The sequence below is a fragment of the Mesoplodon densirostris genome, chromosome 8, assembly GCF_025265405.1.
Source record: "Mesoplodon densirostris isolate mMesDen1 chromosome 8, mMesDen1 primary haplotype, whole genome shotgun sequence".
Taxonomy (NCBI): Eukaryota; Metazoa; Chordata; class Mammalia; order Artiodactyla; family Ziphiidae; genus Mesoplodon; species Mesoplodon densirostris.
The window spans coordinates 13,359,536-13,383,738 of record NC_082668.1 but is presented as its reverse complement, the minus strand read 5'-3'; the positions used below and the strand labels follow the sequence as shown (position 1 = coordinate 13,383,738).

Sequence of the window (24,203 nt, the reverse complement as noted above, 5' to 3'; positions counted from 1 at the left end):
TATATATGTGTTAGCATACGGTATTTGTCTTTCTCTTTCTGACTTACTTCACTCTGTATGACAGACTCTAGGTCTATCCACCTCATTACAAATAGCTCAGTTTCGTTTCTTTTTATGGCTGAGTAATATTCCATTGTATATATGTGCCACATCTTCTTTATCCATTCATCCGATGATGGACACTTAGGTTGTTTCCATCTCTGGGCTATTGTGACTAGAGCTGCAATGAACATTTTGGTACATGTCTCTTTTTGAATTATGGTTTTCTCAGGGTATATGCCCAGTAGTGGGATTGCTGGGTCATATGGTAGTTCTATTTGTAGTTTTTTAAGGAACCTCCATACCGTTCTCCATAGTGGCTGTACCAATTCACATTCCCACTAGCAGTGCAAGAGTGTTCCCATTTCTCCACACCCTCTCCAGCATTTATTGTTTCTAGATTTTTTGATGGTGGCCATTCTGACTGGTGTGAGATGATATCTCAGTGTAGTTTTGATTTGCATTTCTCTAATGATTAGTGATGTTGAGCATCCTTTCATGTGTTTGTTGACAATCTGTATGTCTTCTTTGGAGAAATGTCTATTTAGGTCTTCTGCCCATTTTTGGATTGGGTTGTTTGTTTTTTTGCTATTGAGCTGCATGAGCTGCTTATAAATTTTGGAGATTAATCCTTTGTCAGTTGCTTCATTTGCAAATATTTTCTCCCATTCTGAGGGTTGTCTTTTGGCCTTGTTTATGGTTTCCTTTGCTGTACAAAAGACAAAGCATCATTTTTAACTGTCATGGTTTTAACCGTTTAAGGCCTGTGGATTGATAGAGACTGTCATTTCTGTTATGTTCATTGTTATAATGCAACAGGATCCACAAACCAGTCTGGTAGGATTCAGGCCCCAAGGTAATTCAGGCTTCGTGGTAGGATATTGACTAACTTCCTGCTTGGCCCCGCATCACAGCAGGCAGCTGTGGGCTTCCGCATCTACGACCCTCAAGGCTGTCATTCTGTACCCTCGGCTCAGGCACCAGAACTCGGTTTTCCACATCTGCTCTTCTTCCCAGTTCTAACTGGATGCTGGGTTATTTCCTCGGCCAACACTGGCCAGATCCAGCTCTAGATTCTGCTCACAAATTTCACACTCTAGAGTTTAACTCTCCCTTTCTGAATTCTAGTAGTAAACACATAACAGAATTCTCACGTGGAGAGTCTGGAGAATAATGTAAGTCATATCTCCAATCATCCCACTTTGACTTCTAAGCAGAAAACTGCAACTTCTGACTGCTAGAATTTGTGCTCACCAGAGAAATGGTTTTATTGGTGTTTCTCCTGATACTGGTGATACAGCTTTGAGAAACAACCAGAAAAGGAGAACTTGGTCTGAACCATTTTAAGAAGCCAAAGTGTGTCTTTATGGGGTTTGAATGTAAACCAGCAGGGTATAAAATGAGGCAGGCTAATTACAAAATGATAGGAGGTGATTACTCCCATGGTCCAAGGCCAAAAGCTAGACCACAGAATCAGAATTTGCAAAGGAGGTGATCGAAGTGAATGCTATTGTCCTTAATTGAAGTCCCTTCTCTAGACTAGGAAAGGGGGTAGAGGCTGAGAGGCTAGAAACCAGCTATTAGAGACTCCGAGATAGACTGTGTGTGCGTGTGTGTGTGTGTGTGTGTGTGTGTGTGTGAGAGAGAGAGAGAGAGAGAGAGAGAGAGAGAGAGAGAGAGATGAATCTCCATCCCTCATAGAGGAGGGATGAGAAGTGAGAAGTGTCTCCCTCAGTGAAAAATCAAGTGAGATAGACTTTCACGGGACCACCTGGAAATCTTGTTATTTGTTTCTAGTTACTGAGGGGACACTGTTTAAAAAAAAGTACAAGAGGTTAGCTGAATAGCCTATGACCACAAAGCAGACAGCTGCTTGGCAAGTCACTCTCCAGCTACTGCCGATGGGTTAAAGATGTGTATAAAGTGTGTTTCCCGTGGACCAGGTTAGGCCATGGAGAGAAACCCATTAGGAGAGAAACCCTGGAGGTGGCTTAGGTCATGTGACTGCCAGGAACAGCAAGGACTTTGCAGGACATGGCTCAAGATCCACCCACAGGATGCCCAGTGGACAAACAGCCAGGAGATCTTCAGATGAGAGATAGCTGACCATGAGGGCCCTTCAAGGTATACTTGAAAGCACCCCAGGAAGAGAGTATTAATCTCTCTTTCCTTCCCTGCTACACCAGAGTGTGAGACACACTGGCTCATGCTAGTGCCAGGCAAGAAGACCTTTCCTGCCTCCTCACCTCTCCTCCTTCCTTCTACCTCGGCCCTTGTGAGGACACACTTGGTGGGGATCAAGTGGGGGGCAGCGGGGTAAGAACCTAGAGACAGGCAAAGAAAGAGAGGCCCCCTCCTCTGTGTACCAGGAGCAGGCCTGAATGGACCAGGAGAGAAGTGTTTCCTTGAAATAAGGTTCAAAATTGTAATTAGTGTAAGGAACTAAGCATTTAAATTATTACTTCAATAAGACATTTTTGTGACTTGAAGAAACCAGGCAATTTTAAGGTCCTTTATGTTCAAATTAACAGTTAAATAAATACACAGGCAAAAAAAAAAAAAACTTATGGAATTACAAAATTTGCTCTAAGATTACTGCAAATTATATTTAGCCTGAATTACGGAATTGAATTTTATCACCTTTGTTGGTTATCCATTTAAAATAACGCCTTATATTTATACACCATGTGTTAGCTTTTAAAATAAGTGCTATTTTATTTGATCTTCACAAAAACCTGTGCATCTGTGGGCTGGGGTTATGATCTGATTATTTAGGTGACCAAACAGCTGCTCGAGAGGAACCAAACGGCCCAGACTCATTGGTAAGTGGTAGATTCAAATCAGGAAAGGGATTTCAGGTTCCTGACCCGTAGTACAGATCTCTTCCCATGATTGAATTAGGTTGAATTTCCCTTTTTCCACCTCCATGCTCAGGAATTCATTCATCTATCCATCCATTCATTTATTCTTCTGTTTTTTCCAATATAAAATTATCAGGCACTGGGCACATGCCCATGGAGGAGGTTGCTATTAATCACAAAAGCTAAAAGTATAACTACAGTCTGTGACAGAATCTACCAAGGAAAATGACACCGCACTCCCTCTGAAGTGTTACACGGCCTCCTAATCTCTGGGGAACTGAGATCCCAGGTGACTTAGAAGAAGGAACAATCCAGGGAGGACCCAAGAGGTGGGATGACCCTGGGACTTGAGGGCACCTGTGGGAGAGTAGCTGAGAGAAGAAGTCTGACAGAGGCAGGCCGAGCTGGCTGCATCAGTGATTCGAGTCTTACCTAAAAGTGCCAGGAAGTCACTTATGGATTTTCAACTCCCGGGATTTTAAACTCAGGGATCAGGTTTACAAAGTCAGCTAATACATTGTCATCCTAAACCACGGGAAACAGAATTATGAAGATACGTATGCTGCCCCAAATAACCTGCCTCATAAATTCAAAGAAGTGATTGCTGTCTAGCCCATGAAATTTCTCTGTTCTTGTAATTAACTGAGAATTGTTTATAACTGATTGTTTTGATATATCTAAAAATTAATTCTAGAGCACCTGAGCAACTGTGTCACACATGTGCTTTTTTTCCCTAATAAAATAGCAACATTATATATGCTTGTCTTTCTTTGGTTCAGCCATTTACTCATCGAGCATACTTGTAAGAACACCTGTCTTGAACAGCACCCTCTAAGGTGATGGCAGATGGTCCTCTGCCTTCAAGGAGCCTATGCTCTCCTGTGATGGTGCTTGATTTTTTACTGTGAAAGGACATCATTGTCCCTGATTCAAAAAGAAAGGAGACCGGACTTTGTTTTCCTGTGGTTTGTAAGGTTTTTTCTAAAGTATTTATATTCTTTTTCCCATTTTTTTTCCTAGCAAGATGATTGGTTAAAGCTGTGAGAACAGTTCTGGAGTCAAGGAATTTGGTGATATTAACTGGTGTGGGGTGTGTGTGTGTGTGTGTGTGTGTGTGTGTGTGTGTGTTTATCTATAGCTACTTATGGATTTTAAGCTTGGGTCTTATGTGGTTCGATCTGCAGTCAGCTAACTTATCATACTCTGTACATAACTATATGTGTGAGTATACACAAACACACACACACACACACTCACACACACAGAGTCCCTTAAACCTGATTTCTACTAAACACATGCATAGACCATGACATTCTATATTATACAGATACCTGAAAGCTGCTGGAAAAAAATACAACTTGATAGTAATTTCATTCTTGGTAGAGAAATTCTGAATTTCCACCTACTCTCTGTTTGATTCTCTTGCGAAAAAATAATTAACCAGGTATAAACAATTCAGATAATGCGAAAGGTATCTTCACCTTACTTGCCTCTCAGTAGGTTAATCCTGTTTGAGAATCATGATGACAATATGCTTGAGTTCTGACTGTAGGGCCAGCTCCTTGTATCTTTCACTGAAGGGAACATGACCCTGCCCTGTGCCCTCTCCAGGAAGAGTGGGCTCTGACATTGCTCCTAGCTGGCAGTTGTTGGCTTTCTTTGGAAAGGCCTTATGGTTACAGCACACCACCACTATTCACAGAGAATGTCCTTTCTGTTTCTGTGAAAAGCCATGGAAGACATTACAGAAAAGAAGGCTCTGACTGACTTATGCTGGGCATATACAGTGACTAAGTCGAAGCTTGTAAGCAGACCAGAATACATATCAAATCGTATTTGCATTGCCATCTGTTGTCCAAGACAGGCATTGCAGTATTCCCCATCTTGATTCTTTTGATGTTAAATTCAACTAAAATTCGATCAATGTATTTGCTAGACTCTTGGGAAAGATGAAGCAATGGAGGAAAATATTTTTTTTAATTAGAAATATACAAATCATTTATCTTTTACACTGGCTTCATTCTTTAAAATTTGGTTTAAAATAATTCATTTAGTAAATACTGCATGAGTCCTCATCAAGGATTAGTTATAATGTTACTCAGGGGGAATACAGTGGGGACTGAGATGGACATGGCTCCTGTCCTCAAAAAGCACGCGGTTTAGTAAAGAAGAGAATGGGAGGAAGGGAGAAGGAAGGAACAAGTGCGCCAGGCAGAGTGAGTGGCATGATTAAAATCCTAGAGGAAGAGAACTCATGGGGCTTTAGGAGAATTTTATGCAGTGTGACAGGTGCAAGACTGCAGGTGAGGCTGGCTCTGTAAGCTGAGCCATGGGTACCATCGTGAGGAAGCAGTTTAGACTTCATTATAAGCAAGGTAGCTGAAAGATCATATTTGCCTTTAAATAATAACATAATAAAAATAGCTAACATTTCTTGAGGTCTTATGCTGGTCACTGCGGTGAAATCTACACTTATTATCTTATTTAATTCTTACAATAATTTTACAAAGTAGCTACCTTTACTTCTCCAATTTTACCTGTGAACAAAAGGAAGCTTAGTGAGGTCAAGAAAACTGTCCATGGTCATTCAGCTAGTCAGTGATGAGAGTTTAGTAGCTCTCATGAAAAGATAATACCTCTTTCCTAAGAGCTCCAGCAGAAGTATGAAGGCAACTCTCATTGGCTGACTTGGGCCACATGTTCAATCCTGAGCCACTCAGTGAAGCCAAGGGGATAGAATGATTGATTGGACAGGTCTGAATCACATGGCCACTTCTGAGCTGAAGTTGGGATCAGCCCCTAGTATGGAACCATGAAAATTGAGATTACTGGTGATATTGTTCTCCAAAGGAAATTCAAGTTACTATTCCAGAAAAAAGAGTAAATGGATTCTGGACAGGTGAAAATGACAGATGACCATTATACCTCCTAAATTTTATTTTTAAATAATTTTTATTATGTTTAGCTATTTACTACCAAAACTTTCACCAACAATTTTAGAAAATTTTAGCAAATAGCAAACTTGAGTTATGCATAATCCTACCAACATTTTTACAAAAATAAAGCACAGAAGTTACTCATTTCTTCTGGCTCTCTCCACATGTACGTGTTATTAAACTTTTTTTGGAAATAAGTATCTAAATAAATAATAAAGCACAAAAAGCAGACCAAGAAGGAAGAGTAAAAGCAGTGATCTTAGTAAACTAGCTCATGATCAATCAAGAATATTTTTGAGGTCATTTCAATGATTCCAACAGATTTAATTTGTGAACACCTAAGAATCAGTGAACCTTAGACATTGCTTCTTATTACAACTGATGAAAAAGTACCCTGAGAATCTGGTTGGTTTCCCTCAGGTCTCACAGGCAGGTGATAGCTTTTCATGGACATTCCTGTTGAGATTTTTCTAGGGCAGCAGTTTACAACTGGTGGTTCCAAAATCCTCTGGAGTTTTCAAAGGTTTTCCCATGTTTCTTGTGCTTCAACATGATATTTTCTTCTGTTTCAGTTTTTGTTTTTCAAATACTCAATTGGCAAATTAATTGGATAAAAAGTTACCCTTTTAAGAAAACTTTAGGGGCTCAAAGTCCATAGAAAGCAACAGTTCTTAAACTCTTTAGTCCCAGAACCCTTTATGTTCTTAAAAGTTATTGAGAACCCCAAAGTACTTTCCTTTATTTGGGTTAGGTCTAATAATATTTCTCATGTTAGAAATTTAAATTGAGAGTTAAAAATTATCTATTCATTAAAAATAATAAACCCATTATATGTTAACATAAATAACATTTTTTCATGAAAAATTACTCTGTTTTCCAGAACTGTAATAAATGGTTACCAGATTGACATTGTTTTACATTTTTATAAATCTCTTTGATGTCTGAATCAGTAGAGCATAGATTCTCATCTGCTTTGGATTCAATCTGTTGTGATATGTTGATTTGGTTAAAATGTATAAAAGGAATCTGGCCTTATACAGATGCATAGTTCAAAGGGGAGGAATATTTTAATAGCCTTTTCATATAATTGTGGATATTCTTCTTTAATACTTTCCCCAAACTCAACAAACAACAGTTTGGTAAGGGTTAGTTACATATCCATAAGCTCATCATGCTCTGTTACATTAAAATCCATTGGTCTATCTTGGGCTTTAAGTGTATTTTTACCCATGAATGATTTTCTTTTTGTAGACAAATCATATATTTTCTTTAAAAAAAAGCATGATCACTTATAAAACGGCAAATGTAAAAATTTGCTTACATTTTATTATTATTAAAATTATATAATAATAAACACTAAAATACAATGTTTAACAACATGTTAGTCTAAATTATTATTTTTACTTCAACTTGCTTCTCCATATCACAGAAAAAAAAGTGATAAAATAAAATGATTAAAATTACTAAGGAGGTTTTCAAGGTTATATATGTTTTTCTGGGAAACAAAATCATAAGACGAAAAAGTTTGGGGAGCTTTGATCTAGAGAACTGTTTGTTCCTTATCTATAACAGCATTCTTTATGATCTGGAAAATTGATTTTTAAAAGTGTAAACAAAGTCTTAATGTTTATCACACGAATAACTCTATTCAAAGAAATCTGTTAGTCACAAATTATTTCCCTTTGCAAAATCCCTCCTGCCTTTCTACCATGAGAATATACTTAATAAGATATAATTTTCATGAGCTTGCTAGGTGATTCCCACTCAGGCAATCCACGTATCCTCTGGCACAGTGATCATGTTTCATAATCAGCTGTTTTATCAAAAAGAATGGTTAATGCTATTCTCTTTTGGTTTGTCCATTGGATCCAGGGAATCCCATAGATTTACTGCTATTTACTTTATTCCAAGGCTGAAATCTATATCCCTAATCCCATAAGGCAAATACTTGCCAATTATCATTTTCAACAAGAAATAGGAAATGTGGGTGACAATTTAAAACCCTCCTCACTGTGTGGAGGAAATGAAACAGTTCAAAGCATGTAGTATACCGCAGTTGGTCAATGACACCAAATACTGTTGTGTATTTAAATGCCTTTGGCCTGATTGCATTAAAAGACTATTTTTTAATTTACTTTTTATTTTTATTATTTATTTTTTGGCTGTGTTGGGTTTTCATTGCTGCATAGGCTTTCTCTAGTTGAGGCGAGGGGGCGGCTACTCTTTGTTGCGGTGCACGGGCTTCTCTTGTTGCAGAGCACGGGCTCTAGGGCACAGGCTCAGTCGTTGTGGTGCACAGGCTTAGTTGCTACACAGCACGTGGGATCTTCCCGGACCAGGGCTTGAACCCTTGCCTCCTGCATTGGCAGGCAGATGCTTAACCGCTGCACCACTGGGGAAGTCCAAAAGACTATTTTTAAAGTGGGAAACTTCCCCAAAATACTCAAGGAAGTGAGTACTTCTACTGTCCTTTCTGAGCAGTTTGTTTGGGATGATAATCAAATGAGGCCATTGATATTCCAAACATTCTTTTGCTTTTAATACATTTCATAAAATTTATGATTGGTTTTAGAGTCATTTACTCTTTAGGTCATTTTTTTGGCTCATCTAATATCTCAGTTGTACCTTTACATACATTGTGAATTTTCTTATTTGTACTTAACCTTTCTAAACATATTTGTAAAAATGTAAATGTTGGATCACTTGCTGATAGGTACCAATATCTCTATTAGAAAATATTCATTCAAATTATTAGACTAACACAAGCAGTGCAACTGGCCTTCCCATCTCCAATTCCTTGTGAGACTACTACACCCCATCTCTAAGTGAGTAGACTACCTTATATCTACTACACTTGAGAGCCCTTCGAATGTTACTAGGTCTTAGCAGTTGCACAAATCCTACTTCAAGAGACTTAATATAATTGTCCCTGTCACAATTCAAATAACATTCAAATGTGTAAAATGATCAACTTAAAAAGGAAAAATGACTCCCACCCTTTCATTCAATGTGAGTTCTCACCTATTTCAACCATCATTACAATTGTATTCAAAAAGATGAGGAAGATTATAAAGTTTCGGAAGAGAGGACCTGTTTTCTCTTAAGAAAACATACAGAGTGAAGTTCTCTCTGGCTTAGGCAGGTGACATAATTAGGGCAAGAATAGAACCGGTGAGAATGAAAAGAAAATGGAGTTTGGGAAGGGAAAAATAAGTCAGTAGGCAGATGATGAGGCAAGAGAGACCGTAAAGCCATGGGATAAAAATGAGTGGCATGAGAGGATACACTCAAGGACCCATCCAGCCCACAAGGAAACAGGTGGGCTCTCACTGTAGCACACTCGAAGGATGCTCATCAGTCTCTGGGCATGTGTAATCCGTTCTGCATGACGAGGCTTTATGGAGAAGCACACAAGCTGGTGTTGATCTCCCAACATGTTTCTTCTGACAGGAAGGATCAAGTATCTCTCGAATAGTGTGCCGTGGCACAGCTTGGCTCAAGCCGTGCAGATGCTCAAGGAGAGAGAAAGTATCAATGAATCGGGAATGAATGGCATCAGCCCAGAGCTGTTGCATGTGTCCTACTGGGTGATAAGTGGCCATGTCGTAGCCCAGGCTATCTTCCGCCCACTCAGCCCTGACTTCACTGCTCCGCCTCCGGCTCTGACGCCCCCTGAGCTCGGCTCTCCCCACGCGGGCGAGCTCAGGGTCGGCTCCCATTGCCACAGCGCCGCACGTCCGGCTGCGCCAGGTCCCGCCCGCTCCCGGGTTCCGACTCGCCCCGGGCCCACCCCTTCCCCCATGAATGATTTATAACACAGTGCTTTTAGAAAATATCGGTTCACTAAGTCATGCAAATCTTCCATATGTTGACATATTTTGTTATAAAAATCAATACAACACATTTATTAATATTGCCACTGATCTCCTAAGAAAAGTCTTTAAGTATTAGAGTGCTGTCAAGCTCACAGTGGTAAATACAAGTGTTTCAAAATTTTACTGTTTGCTTGAAAGCTCAAATGTATCATTGTCAACAAATACTGCCAGTTGTCTTCCTTAAAGCAATAAGCTCACTTCATTCATGTTTTGAGAAGGTGTCTGCCAAATATGCAAGTCTGTGTGGCAGTGAAAAATACCTACTTAACTAGTACAGTTTGGTGCTATTGCTTTGATGTGCTAAGGTATCAGCAGATTTATCCAGCCTTGTTTTGGGACTTTCAGTGCGTTTGTCAACACAGTGGAAAAACAAATAATGTCTTAGCATTTTTTACGAAAATAGTTTTTACCTCAGGTGACCACCTCCCCAAAGCATCTTAGAGCCCTCCAGAAGTTCTGCTATAGAATGAATGAACATGGCCATTACTGGAGATCAGATTGAAGTTCCCGTCCATGTATAGTCTCATATTGATCTTATCCCAAGACACATATTGCTTAGATTATGTCTATAACCGACAGTGGTTCAAGGCAGAATCATAAGAACTATAGCTATTGTAATAGAACATGCTACAAGGACCATACACAATTTCAATATCTGGTCACATTTTGTCTCAGAATGTTTGCTCTTCAACAAACCACAAAGCCAATTGTATGAAGAGGATGATATCTGGGGATGAAAGAGTTTTGTTCTATTTTTTGTTTGTTTATTCTATTTTTGACACCATAACATGAAGTTAAATTTTTATCCCCATGGTAATATACATTTGATCCTGATACAAATCATATGCCTTTTTCTGTATATTATGGCAGATGAATTTTTTATGTAATAATTTTTAAGATAATTAAGGAGCATATATTACTTGTTGAATAGATAAAATATGTTCCTTTATAAACATATACTTTAATCCTCTTTTAATGTGGAATCAAGTATTTTTTGAAAAAAGCACATTTTCATATACAGCTAAAGTGATGAATATCTTAAGGGCATTTCAGAAATGATGTGTTTTAATAAAAGAGGCTGTCAAATTAAAAAAAAAACTGTTGATGCTACATGATGTTATGTTGCCATGTAAGAAACTAACCATGCATTACAGCATCAAGGGCATCCCTGAGCACTAAGCGGCATGATTTATATTCTCTCTACATAAGAAAGTGGAAGGCAAGGGAAATCCATGGTATCAGATATTTAGAAGGAATACAATGAGTACTCCTAACCCAACATGCATGTGATTCTCCTTCTCCTCTGTACAATGGATTCTTTAATTCTCTACATCTGCCATTGGATCATAAATGTCATCCACCATGTTGTCACCTCACTTTTCTCTGGGTTTACCAGAGAACCCAGATCTTTACCAGAATTCCAGTATTCCCAAGGAGAACTACCGATTACTCCAGCATCAGTAGTTTTACTATCTGACCCTTCAGATAACACTAGGACTTGGACCATAACTGAAGGATGCTCGGAGTCATTCACTGCCACATAAGTGCCACATCAGCTGCTTCCTTAGAGTTATGTCCCATGAAAGGCTGGAGAGAGAGAAGTATGTCTACTCCCAGGGTAGAGTTTTGCATTTGGCTGATTTTCTTTCTCCAGGGTCACAAAATAATCACAGCAATGATCAGATGTTCATCTTCTAGCATCATAGTGACAGTGCCTAGGTCTATGGGCTTCTCAAGGATCTATAAAAATACTTGATATTAAAAAATGAAGCACCAAAATTTCAAAAGAAACTGCCACATTAACATGACTGAATATCTAATTAAATCTATACAAAATGTGACGTTAGGTCAATTTAATTAATTATTAAATTTAGTATTAAAACAGTTCCATTACATCTGAAAACAGTTTCTAGATTAGATTGTCTAATTTGGTAAGTATTCCTGAGTGCGCATGACTACTGTCTAGAAATCATAGCCAATCATGAATTAATTGTATTATTCACAGTCCAATAATTTCAAAGCAAAATTATAAAAATGTATTCAGATTATATACCAAAAAATTTACATTTAACGTGGGACATTACAACATCCTATATGTTTGCTATGATGTATGATGGAAGCTTTAAAACAAAATGTTTGGAATCTGTGAAAGTTTTAACATAGTCCTGGCAAAACTGCCCCTTATTACTCAGGCATCAGTTTATCTCAAATAGCATATGTGTTATTTCAAAAAAATGCCTTTCCCAGAAATGAAAGTAGAGTTTGCAATAAGCATACCTCAGTGTTTTAAATAAAAGGCCTTTTTTGTGACCTCCATGTAGCCCTAAGTCATTGATTAGAAACTTTCATCAGCATGATTGACTAGGGAAATCATAACATGTCTCTGCTAGTAGAGAAAAATATTATGTACTGAAAAAATAAAACAAGATGGAGAAAAATATGTCTCCCCAGAATTTGATCTTATTTCTTTGATGCTAGATGAAAGTGTTTTTTTTTCATAAAAATTCACTAATCTCTTATTGCTGTGTAGATCCAGAGTTGAGAACAATCATTTGTCTTTGCTTTCTGAAAACAAAGAGAACTCTAGTACTCATAATAGTAGCTGTGGGTGCCTTGGGGATTATCGTGTAACAATACCAAGGGACATAATCCTGAACAGAATTCAGTTCACCTTACAGGGAAGATGAGAAATGATGGAGAAATTGCCATCCTTAAAAAAAAAAAGCAATGAAAGATTGTATCCAACAAGAATAAAAAGAGAGAAAATAGTTCTTTCTAAGTAACAAAGTCCAATGGGCACTTACTTAATAGGAACTTTAAGATGATGATGAATTATTACCCTGGAAAGATCACATGATAATGTCTTGATGTTGGTTTATTTCAAGGAATTAAAATTAATGTCTTCCTTCTTCCTTCTTTCCTCTCTCCCTCCCTCCTTCTCACCCTCTCCTTCCTTCCTCTACTTTTTTTCCATTCTTCCTTTTCCTTTCTCTCTCTGTCTCTCTGTGTTTCTCTCTCTCCCTCACATTCTTTCTTGTTCTCTTTACACTTGACCTTCACTGAAATTGCACAAACAACATCAACTTTTACTTCTAGGATGGTTATTGGTGGTTTATTATACAAGAAGGAGATTTTCCTTGGATGTAGGGAGAATAGACACTTTCTAGCTCATAATTAATCTTTTAATGCAATGAATTTTCCTAGGGGGAGGAAAGCCTTATCTTAGCTAACTTTTGAGGCATATGTCCATTGTTTTTGACCCCCAAATGCCTTGGCAATTTTTATATTAACAAAATTTAGGATGAAAACTTACTGTTTTTAGTCTTGTGGTTCCTAAGCCTCACTATTTAAGGATCAAAGCACAGTGTATTTCTAAAGGTAAGTGAACTGGACAATTTAACTTTGATGTCACAGCCCTAGAGACTCTCTAAGAGGCTTGGTTATAAAAATAGAATCTTTTCTAGGATTTTTGAGACTTTTTAGAAAATTCTTTTGGCCAAAGAAACCTTGGTGGATCCAACATCATAAGGATTCGTTTCACCAACTAGGTCCCACAAACACCATAATAGATTCCAAATGTATTTAAGTCAAAGACAAGGTGAAACAGAAAAGAAGAGCTAAATGAGTATGATAAAGATAAATCAAAGCCTCACAATTAAAAAAAATTGTCCTTATGACATGATACCATCAAGCAACAATGTTATGGAGTATATATGTATGTATATGTGTGTACACACACAAAAATGTGTGCATTTTCCACCTGCCGATGTATGCATGTGTGCATAATGAATTCATAAGTAATCATCTCAGCCTGCCACTGCAGGTGAAGTCATAACCCATATGAACCATGTTGGGATTGAACAGTCGACCACTGGGTGACCTGACTTTAAAGCTACAGGGTGGCTGGCCGGCAAGGTCAGCCGCCATGTGTGATGAGTGGTTAGTGGTTATATTGTAGTCCCTAAGGGGGTGGATGAACCAAGATACGATCTGGACCACTGTCCAATAGGGGTAAAGCAAGGCCTTTGTGGGTCACGATGAAATTGGGAGTTTGCTTGGATTTTAGTAAGTCTCAGTCTGTGCTTTAGAGATATCACTGTCTATGCTTGGAAGAGGCTGATTAAGTCAGAATCTGACTGGAAACCTAGCAGGGGAAATTAATCCATAGGTACATTGGGTAATATAAAAGGCATTGGATTGTGTCACTCATCAGATAATCTCTTCAACATATCCTTTAAAGGAACCTTATAGTAAAAAGCATTATTTGCCATCCTTTGCTAGGAAAAAATGTTGAATTTTCTCCATGTGACTAAATGTGCTAATGCAATAAATGGATATGTGGAAACATTGGCTTATTATGAAAACATGTCAACCAGAATTCTGATAGATGCTTTACATTTATTTTATATAATAAAAGATGATTCCTTAAGAGATGCTAGGATTTATGCCTCCTGGGAAATTAGGTTCATTTATAAGTTAGAGTGATAGGTTATGTCATCATGGGACACATTTATATTTGAACACTCTTATATTTTCAAGATTGGGTGGGTAGATACTAGAATCACCTGCACAAAACTTAGGGAGAGTTCCCCTAGAAAATCATGTACCCTTGAATGAGAGTCACTGCCTTGGTAAGTTGCGGAGCCAGACTGTCATATTCTATGTTACCATCATTGTCACAATTTGCTTTAGAAGTTGCATTGATGTTTTCTGGGTTAATTTGAGGGTCTTCAGTGAAATAAAAATCATATTAATTGAACACTTACTCTGTGGTCCTCACCAACATAAATATTCAGAGCCACAGCCAGCAGTGCAAACGGTATATAAGTGCTAAGGCTATTTGGAAGAAAGCAGTAAACAAGGTTGCAGGATGCTTTACAATAGACGTGCACGTTGAAGCAGGCCTTAGAAAATAGATAACATCTGGTCTGATGAAAGGCCATGCGTGGGGACACCTTGTGAAAGACAGAAGCAGGGTCAGATGTGGAGACCGAGGAGAGATACTGAGTTGTCTATGCTTTGGGGAGCAGACAGCCACGGAGAACACAGTGGATCAGATCAGATGGGGCCAGATCACAGGGGGCCCTTTGAAAATTAGCCAAGTGAGTTTGAAGTTTTTATCATATGAAATAGGGAGTAATTTAAAACTTCAATAAGGTGTGTGATCTAAAAGCGATTTAAGAAGTTCCGCCTGGCATTGTGTACAAGTTAGTTTTGAGCAGAGAAACTATGGGTATGGGGACCAGCAGGTAGATTTTACATATATAAATATATATATATATATATATATATATATATATACACACATATATATATATACACACACACACACACATATATACACACATATATTTAATTATATATAATTATAATTATATATGTTACATATGTTATATATAAAATTATTTTTTGCTCAAGTTGTTGAATACCAAACTTGTGGTAGTGTTTGTGAGTTGAAATAAATCACAAAGAAAGAAAATTACCACAGGACTACTTTTATAGAGAGAGGAAAAGAAAGCTCTGAACATAAAAAGTAAGCTTCCAGGAAAATGGAGGTAATGTTGTTCCTCCTATAAATGGGAAAATCAGAAGGATACCTAAGATGTTGAGAAAAAGCTATCATTTGGTCCTTGTTTATTATTATTTTATATATAGTAAAGTGTATATTTTAATCCCAAACTCCTAATTAATCCCTAGTCTCTAGAAGACACTGGGGCTTAACATCAAGCAAGGGTGTGAGGAGAGGACAGACCTGTAGAAACCTCCATGTGACCTCCAAGATGATACACAAGAAGCCATGACAATGCACATGATCTGAGGGAGAAAGTGCAGAGGGAGAAAGCAAAACATGACAAATAGAAAACAACAGAGAGGAGAGAGGTGAAGCCATAAGCATCATAGGTGGAAACGGTTCCATCTTTTATCCATCATTAGCTCACCTATCCCCACTCTCCTAGATACCAGAATATGTGATTCATTATTATTTCTTTATACTGTATAAGCAATAAAGTGAATAAAAGGAATACATCCTGAAATAGTTTTGACTTCTGGGTGGGTTGGAAAATAAACCTAAGCACCCAGGGTCCTCCCTACTTCAGCTTTTACCACCTGCTCAGCACTGTTGGCAGGTGTGAATTATCACAGCTTTTTTTTTTTTAATAATGTAGATCTTTTTTTTTTGTATTTGTCTTTTAAAATTTTTTATTGAAATGCAGTTTATTTATCATGTTGTGTTAGTTTCAGATGTACAGCAAAGTGATTCAATTATACATATATATAAACATATATTCTTTTTTTTTACATTCCCTTCCATTATAAGTTATTACAAGATATTGAGTTCAGTTCCCTGTGCTCTACAGAAGGTCCTTGTTGGTTATCTCTTTTATATATAGTAATGTGTATATTTTAATCCCAAACACCTAATTTATCCCTCCAATCCATTGCCACTTTGGTAAATAAGTTTTTTTCTATGTCTGTGAGTCTATTTCTGTTTTGTAAAGAAGTTCATTTAGATCATCTTTTTAGATTCCACAAACCATACTTTGAACAGACACATGCACCCCAATGTTCACAGCAGCCCTGATTACAATAGCCAAGACATGGAAGCAACCTAAGTGTCCATTGACAGATGAATGTATAAAGAAGATGTGAGATACATACACACACACACACACACACAATGGAATATTACTCAGCCATAAAAAGAATGAAATAATGTTGTTTGCAGCAACAGGGATGGACCTAGAGATTATCATACTAAGTGAAGTGAGCCAGACAGAGAAGGACAAATATCCTATGATACTACAGCTCCTTTAGGGCCCAGCCTTCCCTAGCTCCCAGAACACGAGGCATATCTTGATCAATGATACCATGGCACCCTGTACTTCTCCTTTCTAATTTTTCTGAATTTTCAGGAAACCATTTTAGGCGTACTGTTTGTCTCCCCTGAGTAAACATAAACCTCATTAAAATATGGGAAATTGGTGTCTTCCTCACCCATATGCTTAGCATCCACTGCAGTGCTTTGTACGTGGTGGGCCCTTGATAAATGTTTGTTGAAAGAGCAAAGAACAAATGAGCTCTTTAACTTTTACTGCCCACAAAATAGATGTCAGCATCCTTCTAACACCTGTTCATTCCCCCAGCAAATGTTCTTGTACCACTGATAATTCCACCAGGAGGGCTGATCACAGCTGCTTTTATATAATCAAATGCATAATTTGTTGCATAATATCTTTGCTCCTGGATAGACTGTAAGTGTCTCTTAGGGCAAGAGTGGGTTTTTGGTGACCACACTCTGTACAGTCCCTAGCACAGAGTAGGTATAAAATAAATGGATTCTGAATAATGAGTAAATGATTATATTCATTTGTTTTGAAAAGAAATAAAACTTAAATGATATGAAAAATATTTTCTAAGGTCATATAGCTAGTGGAGTCATCTCATAGCCCAAAGCCTGCTTATTGTCATTTTTTTCTTACTAAATCAGAAGCACAGAGAAAAAGACTATCTAATTTGCCAAGAAAGAGGCTATTAGTACCCGTTAAGATAATCATTCTAATGTGGATGTGAGGCATTGTTTAATAGTTTGAAGCAGGGGTGGGAGAGGAAAGGTGTGTGTGGGTGAGGGTGTATTTAAAGGTCTCTGTGTGAATGGACGCAAACTTATCTTATTCCTTGTATCTGTATCTGGTGTCTGTGAAGGATGGGGAGAGAATGGCCAGAAGGCAGTTAGCAGAGGCTGAAGTTAGCCATAGGTCATGTGATGCAGACAGAGCAAAGCTTTTCTCTGAAGAGCAGCTTATATAAAAGTGGCATAAAGCTAGTGTTCCTATCCAGCACAGAACTTGTTCTCCAACATCAGCTTGCCACTGCTTGGTAAATTAGTGATGTAATATCATTTGAAGCCACTAGTTCAGAGAGTTTCATCTTTAAGTCAAATTTATTAATATAATGAAAGGTTTTTTTGAAAAGTGCTTGTGTATTTGCAATGCAAATATTAACCTTGCTGAGCCTCAGGTTTCTAATTTGTAAATCGGGAGCATTTATAGCTAACTTTGTAACTCTAAAGATTATCTTTAAGATTAGAGATAATCTAAGTGCAGCCCAAACAAAAGCTGGGATATACTAGGCACTCGAAAACTGACAGCTAATATAAAAGTTTGTGGCAAAAGCATAGATGTCAACTTTTCTTTTTATGCCTTCTTCTCCTTTATAAATACCTTCAAATATGTCTGAAAATCAGTGTCCTCTGTATACTGTAAATTCTGAGCTTCTTGAATGAAGGGAGCTCTTTCCATTCCCCAAATTGCAGTCTCCAAAGTATCTTGATAATGACCTAGGCAGCCTATTTAGCCTCCTTAAATAGAGGAATAGTTAGGGAAGGCTTTTTAAGTTTGAAAAATAATATTATTATGAAAGATGTCGAAAGTCTTCGAAGTGGTTATACAATTAAAAGCAAATGAAGTTAAATTAGAGAAACGTTACATTGAAAACATGGTGAAAGTAATCAGCACAACAATATAGGCTTGAAAATTAGAAAGTTAGGAAATTAGAAAAAGAAGGAAAGAATAAGAGAACGAATGAAGAAAAGAAAGAATGAAAGGAGGGAGGGATGGAAGAAAAATTTGGAGAGGGTGGAAAAGACATTTTAGGACACAGGAGACCCTTGGACCAAGACTGAAAATGAAGCACCAAAAATAGTCATGTCACTGGCTTTTTCCCCAATGGGATTTTGTTGCTCCAGTAATCACTCTATAGAAGCTCACTCTAAATAGGGTAAAGTGTGCAAGGCAACAAGGCGTGGAACTTAAGTGATTGATTCTTTATTCCCAGGAGCTGATCTGTGAACAAGGCTCATTTTAGAATCAATTGTTATGAAATTGTTTCATCACCTGCCAATGATTAGCAAACATCAGAAGAACTCAGTGTATTAAAAGAACGTGTAGCAAAACCAGAAGAAAGTCTGGGATCCGGTTCATCCCTGCAGACTTTGCTCAGCTAATGATCTGTCTCTCCCCCTTGTTCACAGAACCGAAAGTAAGCTGCAAACTAGGCCGGTCTGCGTCTACATCAGGTGTGCCACCTCCATCCGTTACTCCTCTCAGGCAAGCCAGTGACCTGCAACAGAGCCAGGTACCATCATCGTTAGCCAATCGTGATTGACTTCCTGTGATGCGACATGCCAAACGCTTTCCACCTCTGTCTGTCGTGTGTTGCTGTAACAACTTTTGCATTTGCTTTTATTTTTCTGTGTGTGTATGGGTGGGAGGGATGAGCTGTGGCCGTCTGTGTTTTCATCGAAAAAGGAAAGTCTTTCTTCCTTGTGATTGGTGAAAGTTTCTTTGCTGTTTGTTACCTAATCGTTTTTGTCTCTGGTTTCCATCATTCTGTAATATAAATGTAAACTTGTACTATATGTACTGCCTTAGTGGTTATTTTTTTAAAGTTCTTTCTCTCTTCCATGTTTTGTGTACTTTTATACTGTCTCCGAAAATTTATCAACGTTTGATAAATTTACCGACTTTGTTTTATGTAGATTTCTTTTTCAATGTTTTGTCCACAACACTTGCACAGATGTTGTCAATGAATTTGTACATATTGTTTAGTTCTTATCCTATTATACTGTAATATTTGTGTCCATCTTACTTTTATTTTTATTTAGCTTGGAGCATGATTGTAAGACAATGAATATTGATGTCTTGATAAATATTCATATACCAACCCATTTGGATTGAACATGGCAGCTAGTCTTTTTTCATGGCCATAAAGACAAATTGACCAACCAGATAATCTAGGTATTTACCCAAAACTGTAGATTAATAAGGCAATCTTTAAATAAATGACTTTTCTCTCTTATACCAAAAATATCAGAAATGTTCTCAGTAAGGGAATGTAAGTGTTTATGCATGGTATATGAGATCTCTATTATCATTTGGAGAAAAGATACAGGAAATAAAGGCATAAGCTACATTATCATTTAATCCTTTATAGTACAATATGTTGCTCTGATGTTCATGGGTATATGCTTGTGTACGGAGGATATAGTATGGGGAAAAATCACTACATATAAATGCTCTATCTATAATTCATCCAATAGGAATTCAATACAATGACAATTTGTGAAGCTTAATTGTTGTTACTGTTAAATATATTATGGGTGTTAAATAGGATAATGCCATCCTGGAGTGGTTTCTCTCTGCTTCCCAGCTTTAATGTTCACTTTCATAAAGCTCTTCTGAAATTGTAAATTATAAAACTAGCAATGATACCTCCATGGGAACTGTCCATTACTGATTAGCAAATTACATATTCATCAATTATATAAATGTCAAGCTATTTTAAAAACATAACCAGGAAGAATAATTGCATTTTTTTCTAATGGGAGACAGGGTGCTTTATAGTATTTTGGTCTGGCTTAAATATGCACAGGATTTGATTCATGAATATATGAGATATCTACAAATGCAAGAGATAAGAGGCTCCTCTCAAGAGCATCTCAAGTGCCATTTCGAATTTCTTGTGTCTTAATTTAACATTTTAAATGCTTTGTAACCAAATGAATCCACCTCAAACACTTTTTTGGGTATAAAAGAAGTAGAAACAATAAGACAATGAATAAATAAATAAATAACACAATTAACCTCACTAAGATAAATTGCCACCTTAGTTGATTAAAGCTATTCCAAAATATTACATTTACAGATTTTCAGAGCTTAAAAACTTGAATACAGAAAGGAGAGAACTTTAGCTAGCTGGCAGAGGATTGCATTAATACAATCAATTTTCCAAGTATATATACCATGCTATTGCATTACCTCAGTATCTCAGAGAGGTTTTGTGTTCTTTGTTTTCATTTGCTTTTTTTCCTAATTATCTTTATAGTTGTTTCATCCTACGCCCCTTCAATTCTCAATGAAAGCAGTTTCCTGGGGTAACTTACAGAACAGAAACAAGGTACAACATTGTGCCTTTGCATTATCAGCTCTTCGCTTACCTGGTAGGATGTTCTTCATTCTTCAAAATACAGCAACAGGAGAAAGACTCTCTTGTTACTTAGATGCTGCACTTTTTCTCTCCAACCAGGAGAAATTCTGGCACACAGCCACATCACAGAAGGGGTGTCAGGGCTGCAAATTAGAAGGCTGGCCTCTGAATCTCTCCCCTGTGGCTTGTGACCAGATGTAGTATTCACCTCTTCCCATATGCTAGCGCTAATGGGGTAAACATGGCTCAGAAAAACCTTGCTCTGCATTCCTACAACTTGGAATTAAACTAAAGGCAATGGGTACTTATTGAAGACCCTCTTCTCACCTAATTCCCATGCTCTTGACTGAGATGTCTCCTTAAGTTACAACCAGGATGACACTGCCCTAGGCTTAGTCACCCCAGGCAATGGTGAAAGACATTTAAAAACATTGAATATTCATACACAAACTAGGATAGGGAACACCTAGCATTATCCAACAAATAATCATCCTGGTCACTTTTTTAAAAAGTGTTTTTCCCCCACTGGGATTCCTGATAGTTATTAAAACACAGAACGCTTAATAGACGATTAATAGACTTAATAGACAATTAATAGACTTCTTACTAGGAAATCTTTGGAAGACCATGTGATCTGTTTCAGACAAACAAAAGCAGTCACTGAAATAATTCCAGTAGTGCTTATCTATTGAGGAGTCTGGCTTTAAGAAGACATATTACGGGACATTTCTGCTCATAGAGAAGGAGCTGTGTTTTTTTTTTCCAGGTTGTTCACATCTTATCTCTTTTCAGCTCCCTCAGTACTAGTTTTTCACCCACCACTTCAGATCATGGTTGGAGCTTTCTGAGAAGTATTGCAGGAGGAGACAGAAGGGACGGAGGTTACTCCAGCAGAGATGGGTAGAGCTGGCCAAAAGGGACTGTCGCCCACCCCCAGGAGCCTAGGCCAATGATGATGGACCACCCCTAAAGAATCTGGAGTAGTGATTGACTGACCCGCCGAGGAGCCCGGGGTGCATAGTGACTGCCCACCAAGGGCATTTGTGTAAAAATAAAAGTGGAGGCAATGTTTGCTTGGCTATGCAGTCTGTTTCGGCTTCAGGTAATATAGGAGATACACGATTTGTAGAAATGTATAGTCTCATCTGACTGGAACTTTAAAATACGTAGGAGAAGACGGGAAGCTCAAGAAAGAAGTATGAGTTCCAAAGCATTTAGAGCTTCTTACACAACACGTAATACTCTCTAAAACTCGGTGAGATGAAAAATAGATCTTTTCTTTCTTAATTCACTCCTGAATAAATAGAGCAGTCACGGGGCAATTAGGGGAAAGTGACATTTCCTTGGAATTTTACGGCAAAGCAGCCACATATTTTGGCATTTGTCATAAAGCAAACCTTTGGAAATTAGATTGAATGTCTGCAGCTTCCATGAGAAAGCTATTTTATTTTCTTATTTATAAGAGCAAAACTGTATAGGAGAAATATTTTGAACTTGAAGCACATCACTTTATCTTTTTTTTTTTCTTCTGTAGTGAAGTAGAAAGCTGTGTACTCAGAAGAAAGAAGTGTGAGTGCCTCTATAGACAGCAAGTGCTGTTCATGTGATTCCCTCCATCTCTGGGCTATGGTGTTAGGGATCCCCATTAATCTGGAGATGGGGCCATCTCTAGTTTTACTGCAGCAGGTGATGGAATAGAAACTAAGGAGCAGGGCCATGAGAAAGCCAGTCTTTAAAGGAAGGAGCAGCTAGGGTGTGTCTCCAGACAAAAGTGCCAGCTCTCTTTGGAAAAATGTTCCCAAGAAATGTTTGTACTTATTTTTCTGGGAAGGAAAGAGATGAGAGCCACATCCTCTGACACACACACACACACACACACACACACACACACACAATCTTGCACTCACAAACACACACACTTCACATTTTTTAAGTAACAGCCCCCCAAGTCAAATCAGGGAATCACAGAGCTAACAATGACCTAAGTGTTGAACTGAGAACTCACCTTCTCTCTGAGGTTTGTCAATTGTTCTAAACTAGATTATCTCTGATTATCCTTGATGTTGGGAAGGGGGTAACAGAAAGCCATCTGTCACTTCCTTTGGACATACATTTCAAAATCTGAGAGCCCCACATTTCTCTAGAAATTTAAAAATCGCCCCTGAAGCCGTTATCTCTTGTTCCGTGGGCCCTGTGTGGCTTGAGAGCTGCCTTCTCACTAACCAGAAGAGGCCTTGCTCAGGCTGGTCCATGCTGTGCGCTTATAAGCTGTTATCCAGGGAAACAAGCCGAGTTCCTTTCAACTTGCCCCTTCAGGATTATTTCTCAAACATTTATTTCTATTGATGGCGGTCCTCTGGGCTCCCTCCAAGCTTCTAACATCCTCCTTTCACTTGAGGACCCTGCTGGGGCCTTATGAGAGCCTGCACGGGCTCCTGCAGAGCAGAATGCCTTCTTTTTTCCCATGCACTCCATGGCTATATCTGCACGCCAGCATGTGGTCAGCTTTCCTAGATAATGGAAGAACGTATTAGCATCCATAGCTTGATGCATGTCTAGGGTGTGTTTCTGGACATACCTGGATGTCAAAGTTGTTTTCTAGATACAGTAAAAAAAAGGGAGCTAAATCATCCAAAGATAGAAATTAGGGATCAGTGCATATGAAAGACTAAGACTGAGAATTTAAGAGGATTCCCTGGCAAAGACTTTACCCAGTTTACAGTGTGACACTTAGTGACTTTGGTTGACTTACTAAATATCTCTCTTGATAAATGTCTCTTTCTATATATCCTCGAAAAAATGTTTTTCTCACACAGTCTAATTTTGTCTTTTCTCTTGGTCTTTAATGCCTTCAAAGTAGTGAGGTGTTTTGATTGGTCCCACAGCCTCAGTGTGCTTTGCCTGAAAGCTTTGAGCAGACCATTGCTCTTTCTCAGCCTGTGTGTGAGGTCTGGGCTTTTGTAACTCTCAGACAATCAGGACATTTGCACACAAAACTTGTAGGAGCCTGGAGAGCATGAGGAAGACTAAAGACAAAGGGATCCTGAGTATAGTAACATAAATACTCAAACAATGACATGGAAAGGAATTCTAATTTCAGCCACTCGATGCCTGCCCACATTTTTCAGTAATGTAAACTTAAAGGGTATGTTCTTATTTAATTTCAGCTTCTGTGCCTTGGATCAGGTAGAAAAATGAAAACAAACCTAACATCTGAAATAAAATAACACACAGAGTGAGAGCTGGGAGTTTCAGTTTTATTCAGGGACTTACTGAGGACAATAGCCTGGGAACTATAGATTCTCAGATAGCTCTGAGGAACTGCTCCAGAGAGGTGAGAGGAGAGACCAGGGGAGAGGGGTACGTGCTATCAAGCAAACACCTCAGTAGAATGTTACTACTGCTAGTCATGAAGAAAGGTTATCTCAATTAATGATAGTAGTGTTTTTTCTAGGTATGTGAAGATGCAAGAATCCAGGTTCATAAAAAATTTCTCTTGAAATATT

At 38.1% G+C, this 24,203-nt stretch overlaps 1 protein-coding gene across 1 annotated transcript in view; it reads left to right on the top strand.

The window, feature by feature from the left end:
• NYAP2 (neuronal tyrosine-phosphorylated phosphoinositide-3-kinase adaptor 2) overlaps nt 1-24,203 on the top strand; it is a 256,266-nt gene that overhangs the window by 192,654 nt on the left and 39,409 nt on the right. Inside the window, exon 5 of the mRNA XM_060107303.1 lies at nt 18,743-18,846. Coding sequence (XP_059963286.1) covers nt 18,743-18,846 — 104 coding nt within the window. The remainder of the gene's footprint in view (nt 1-18,742; nt 18,847-24,203) is intronic.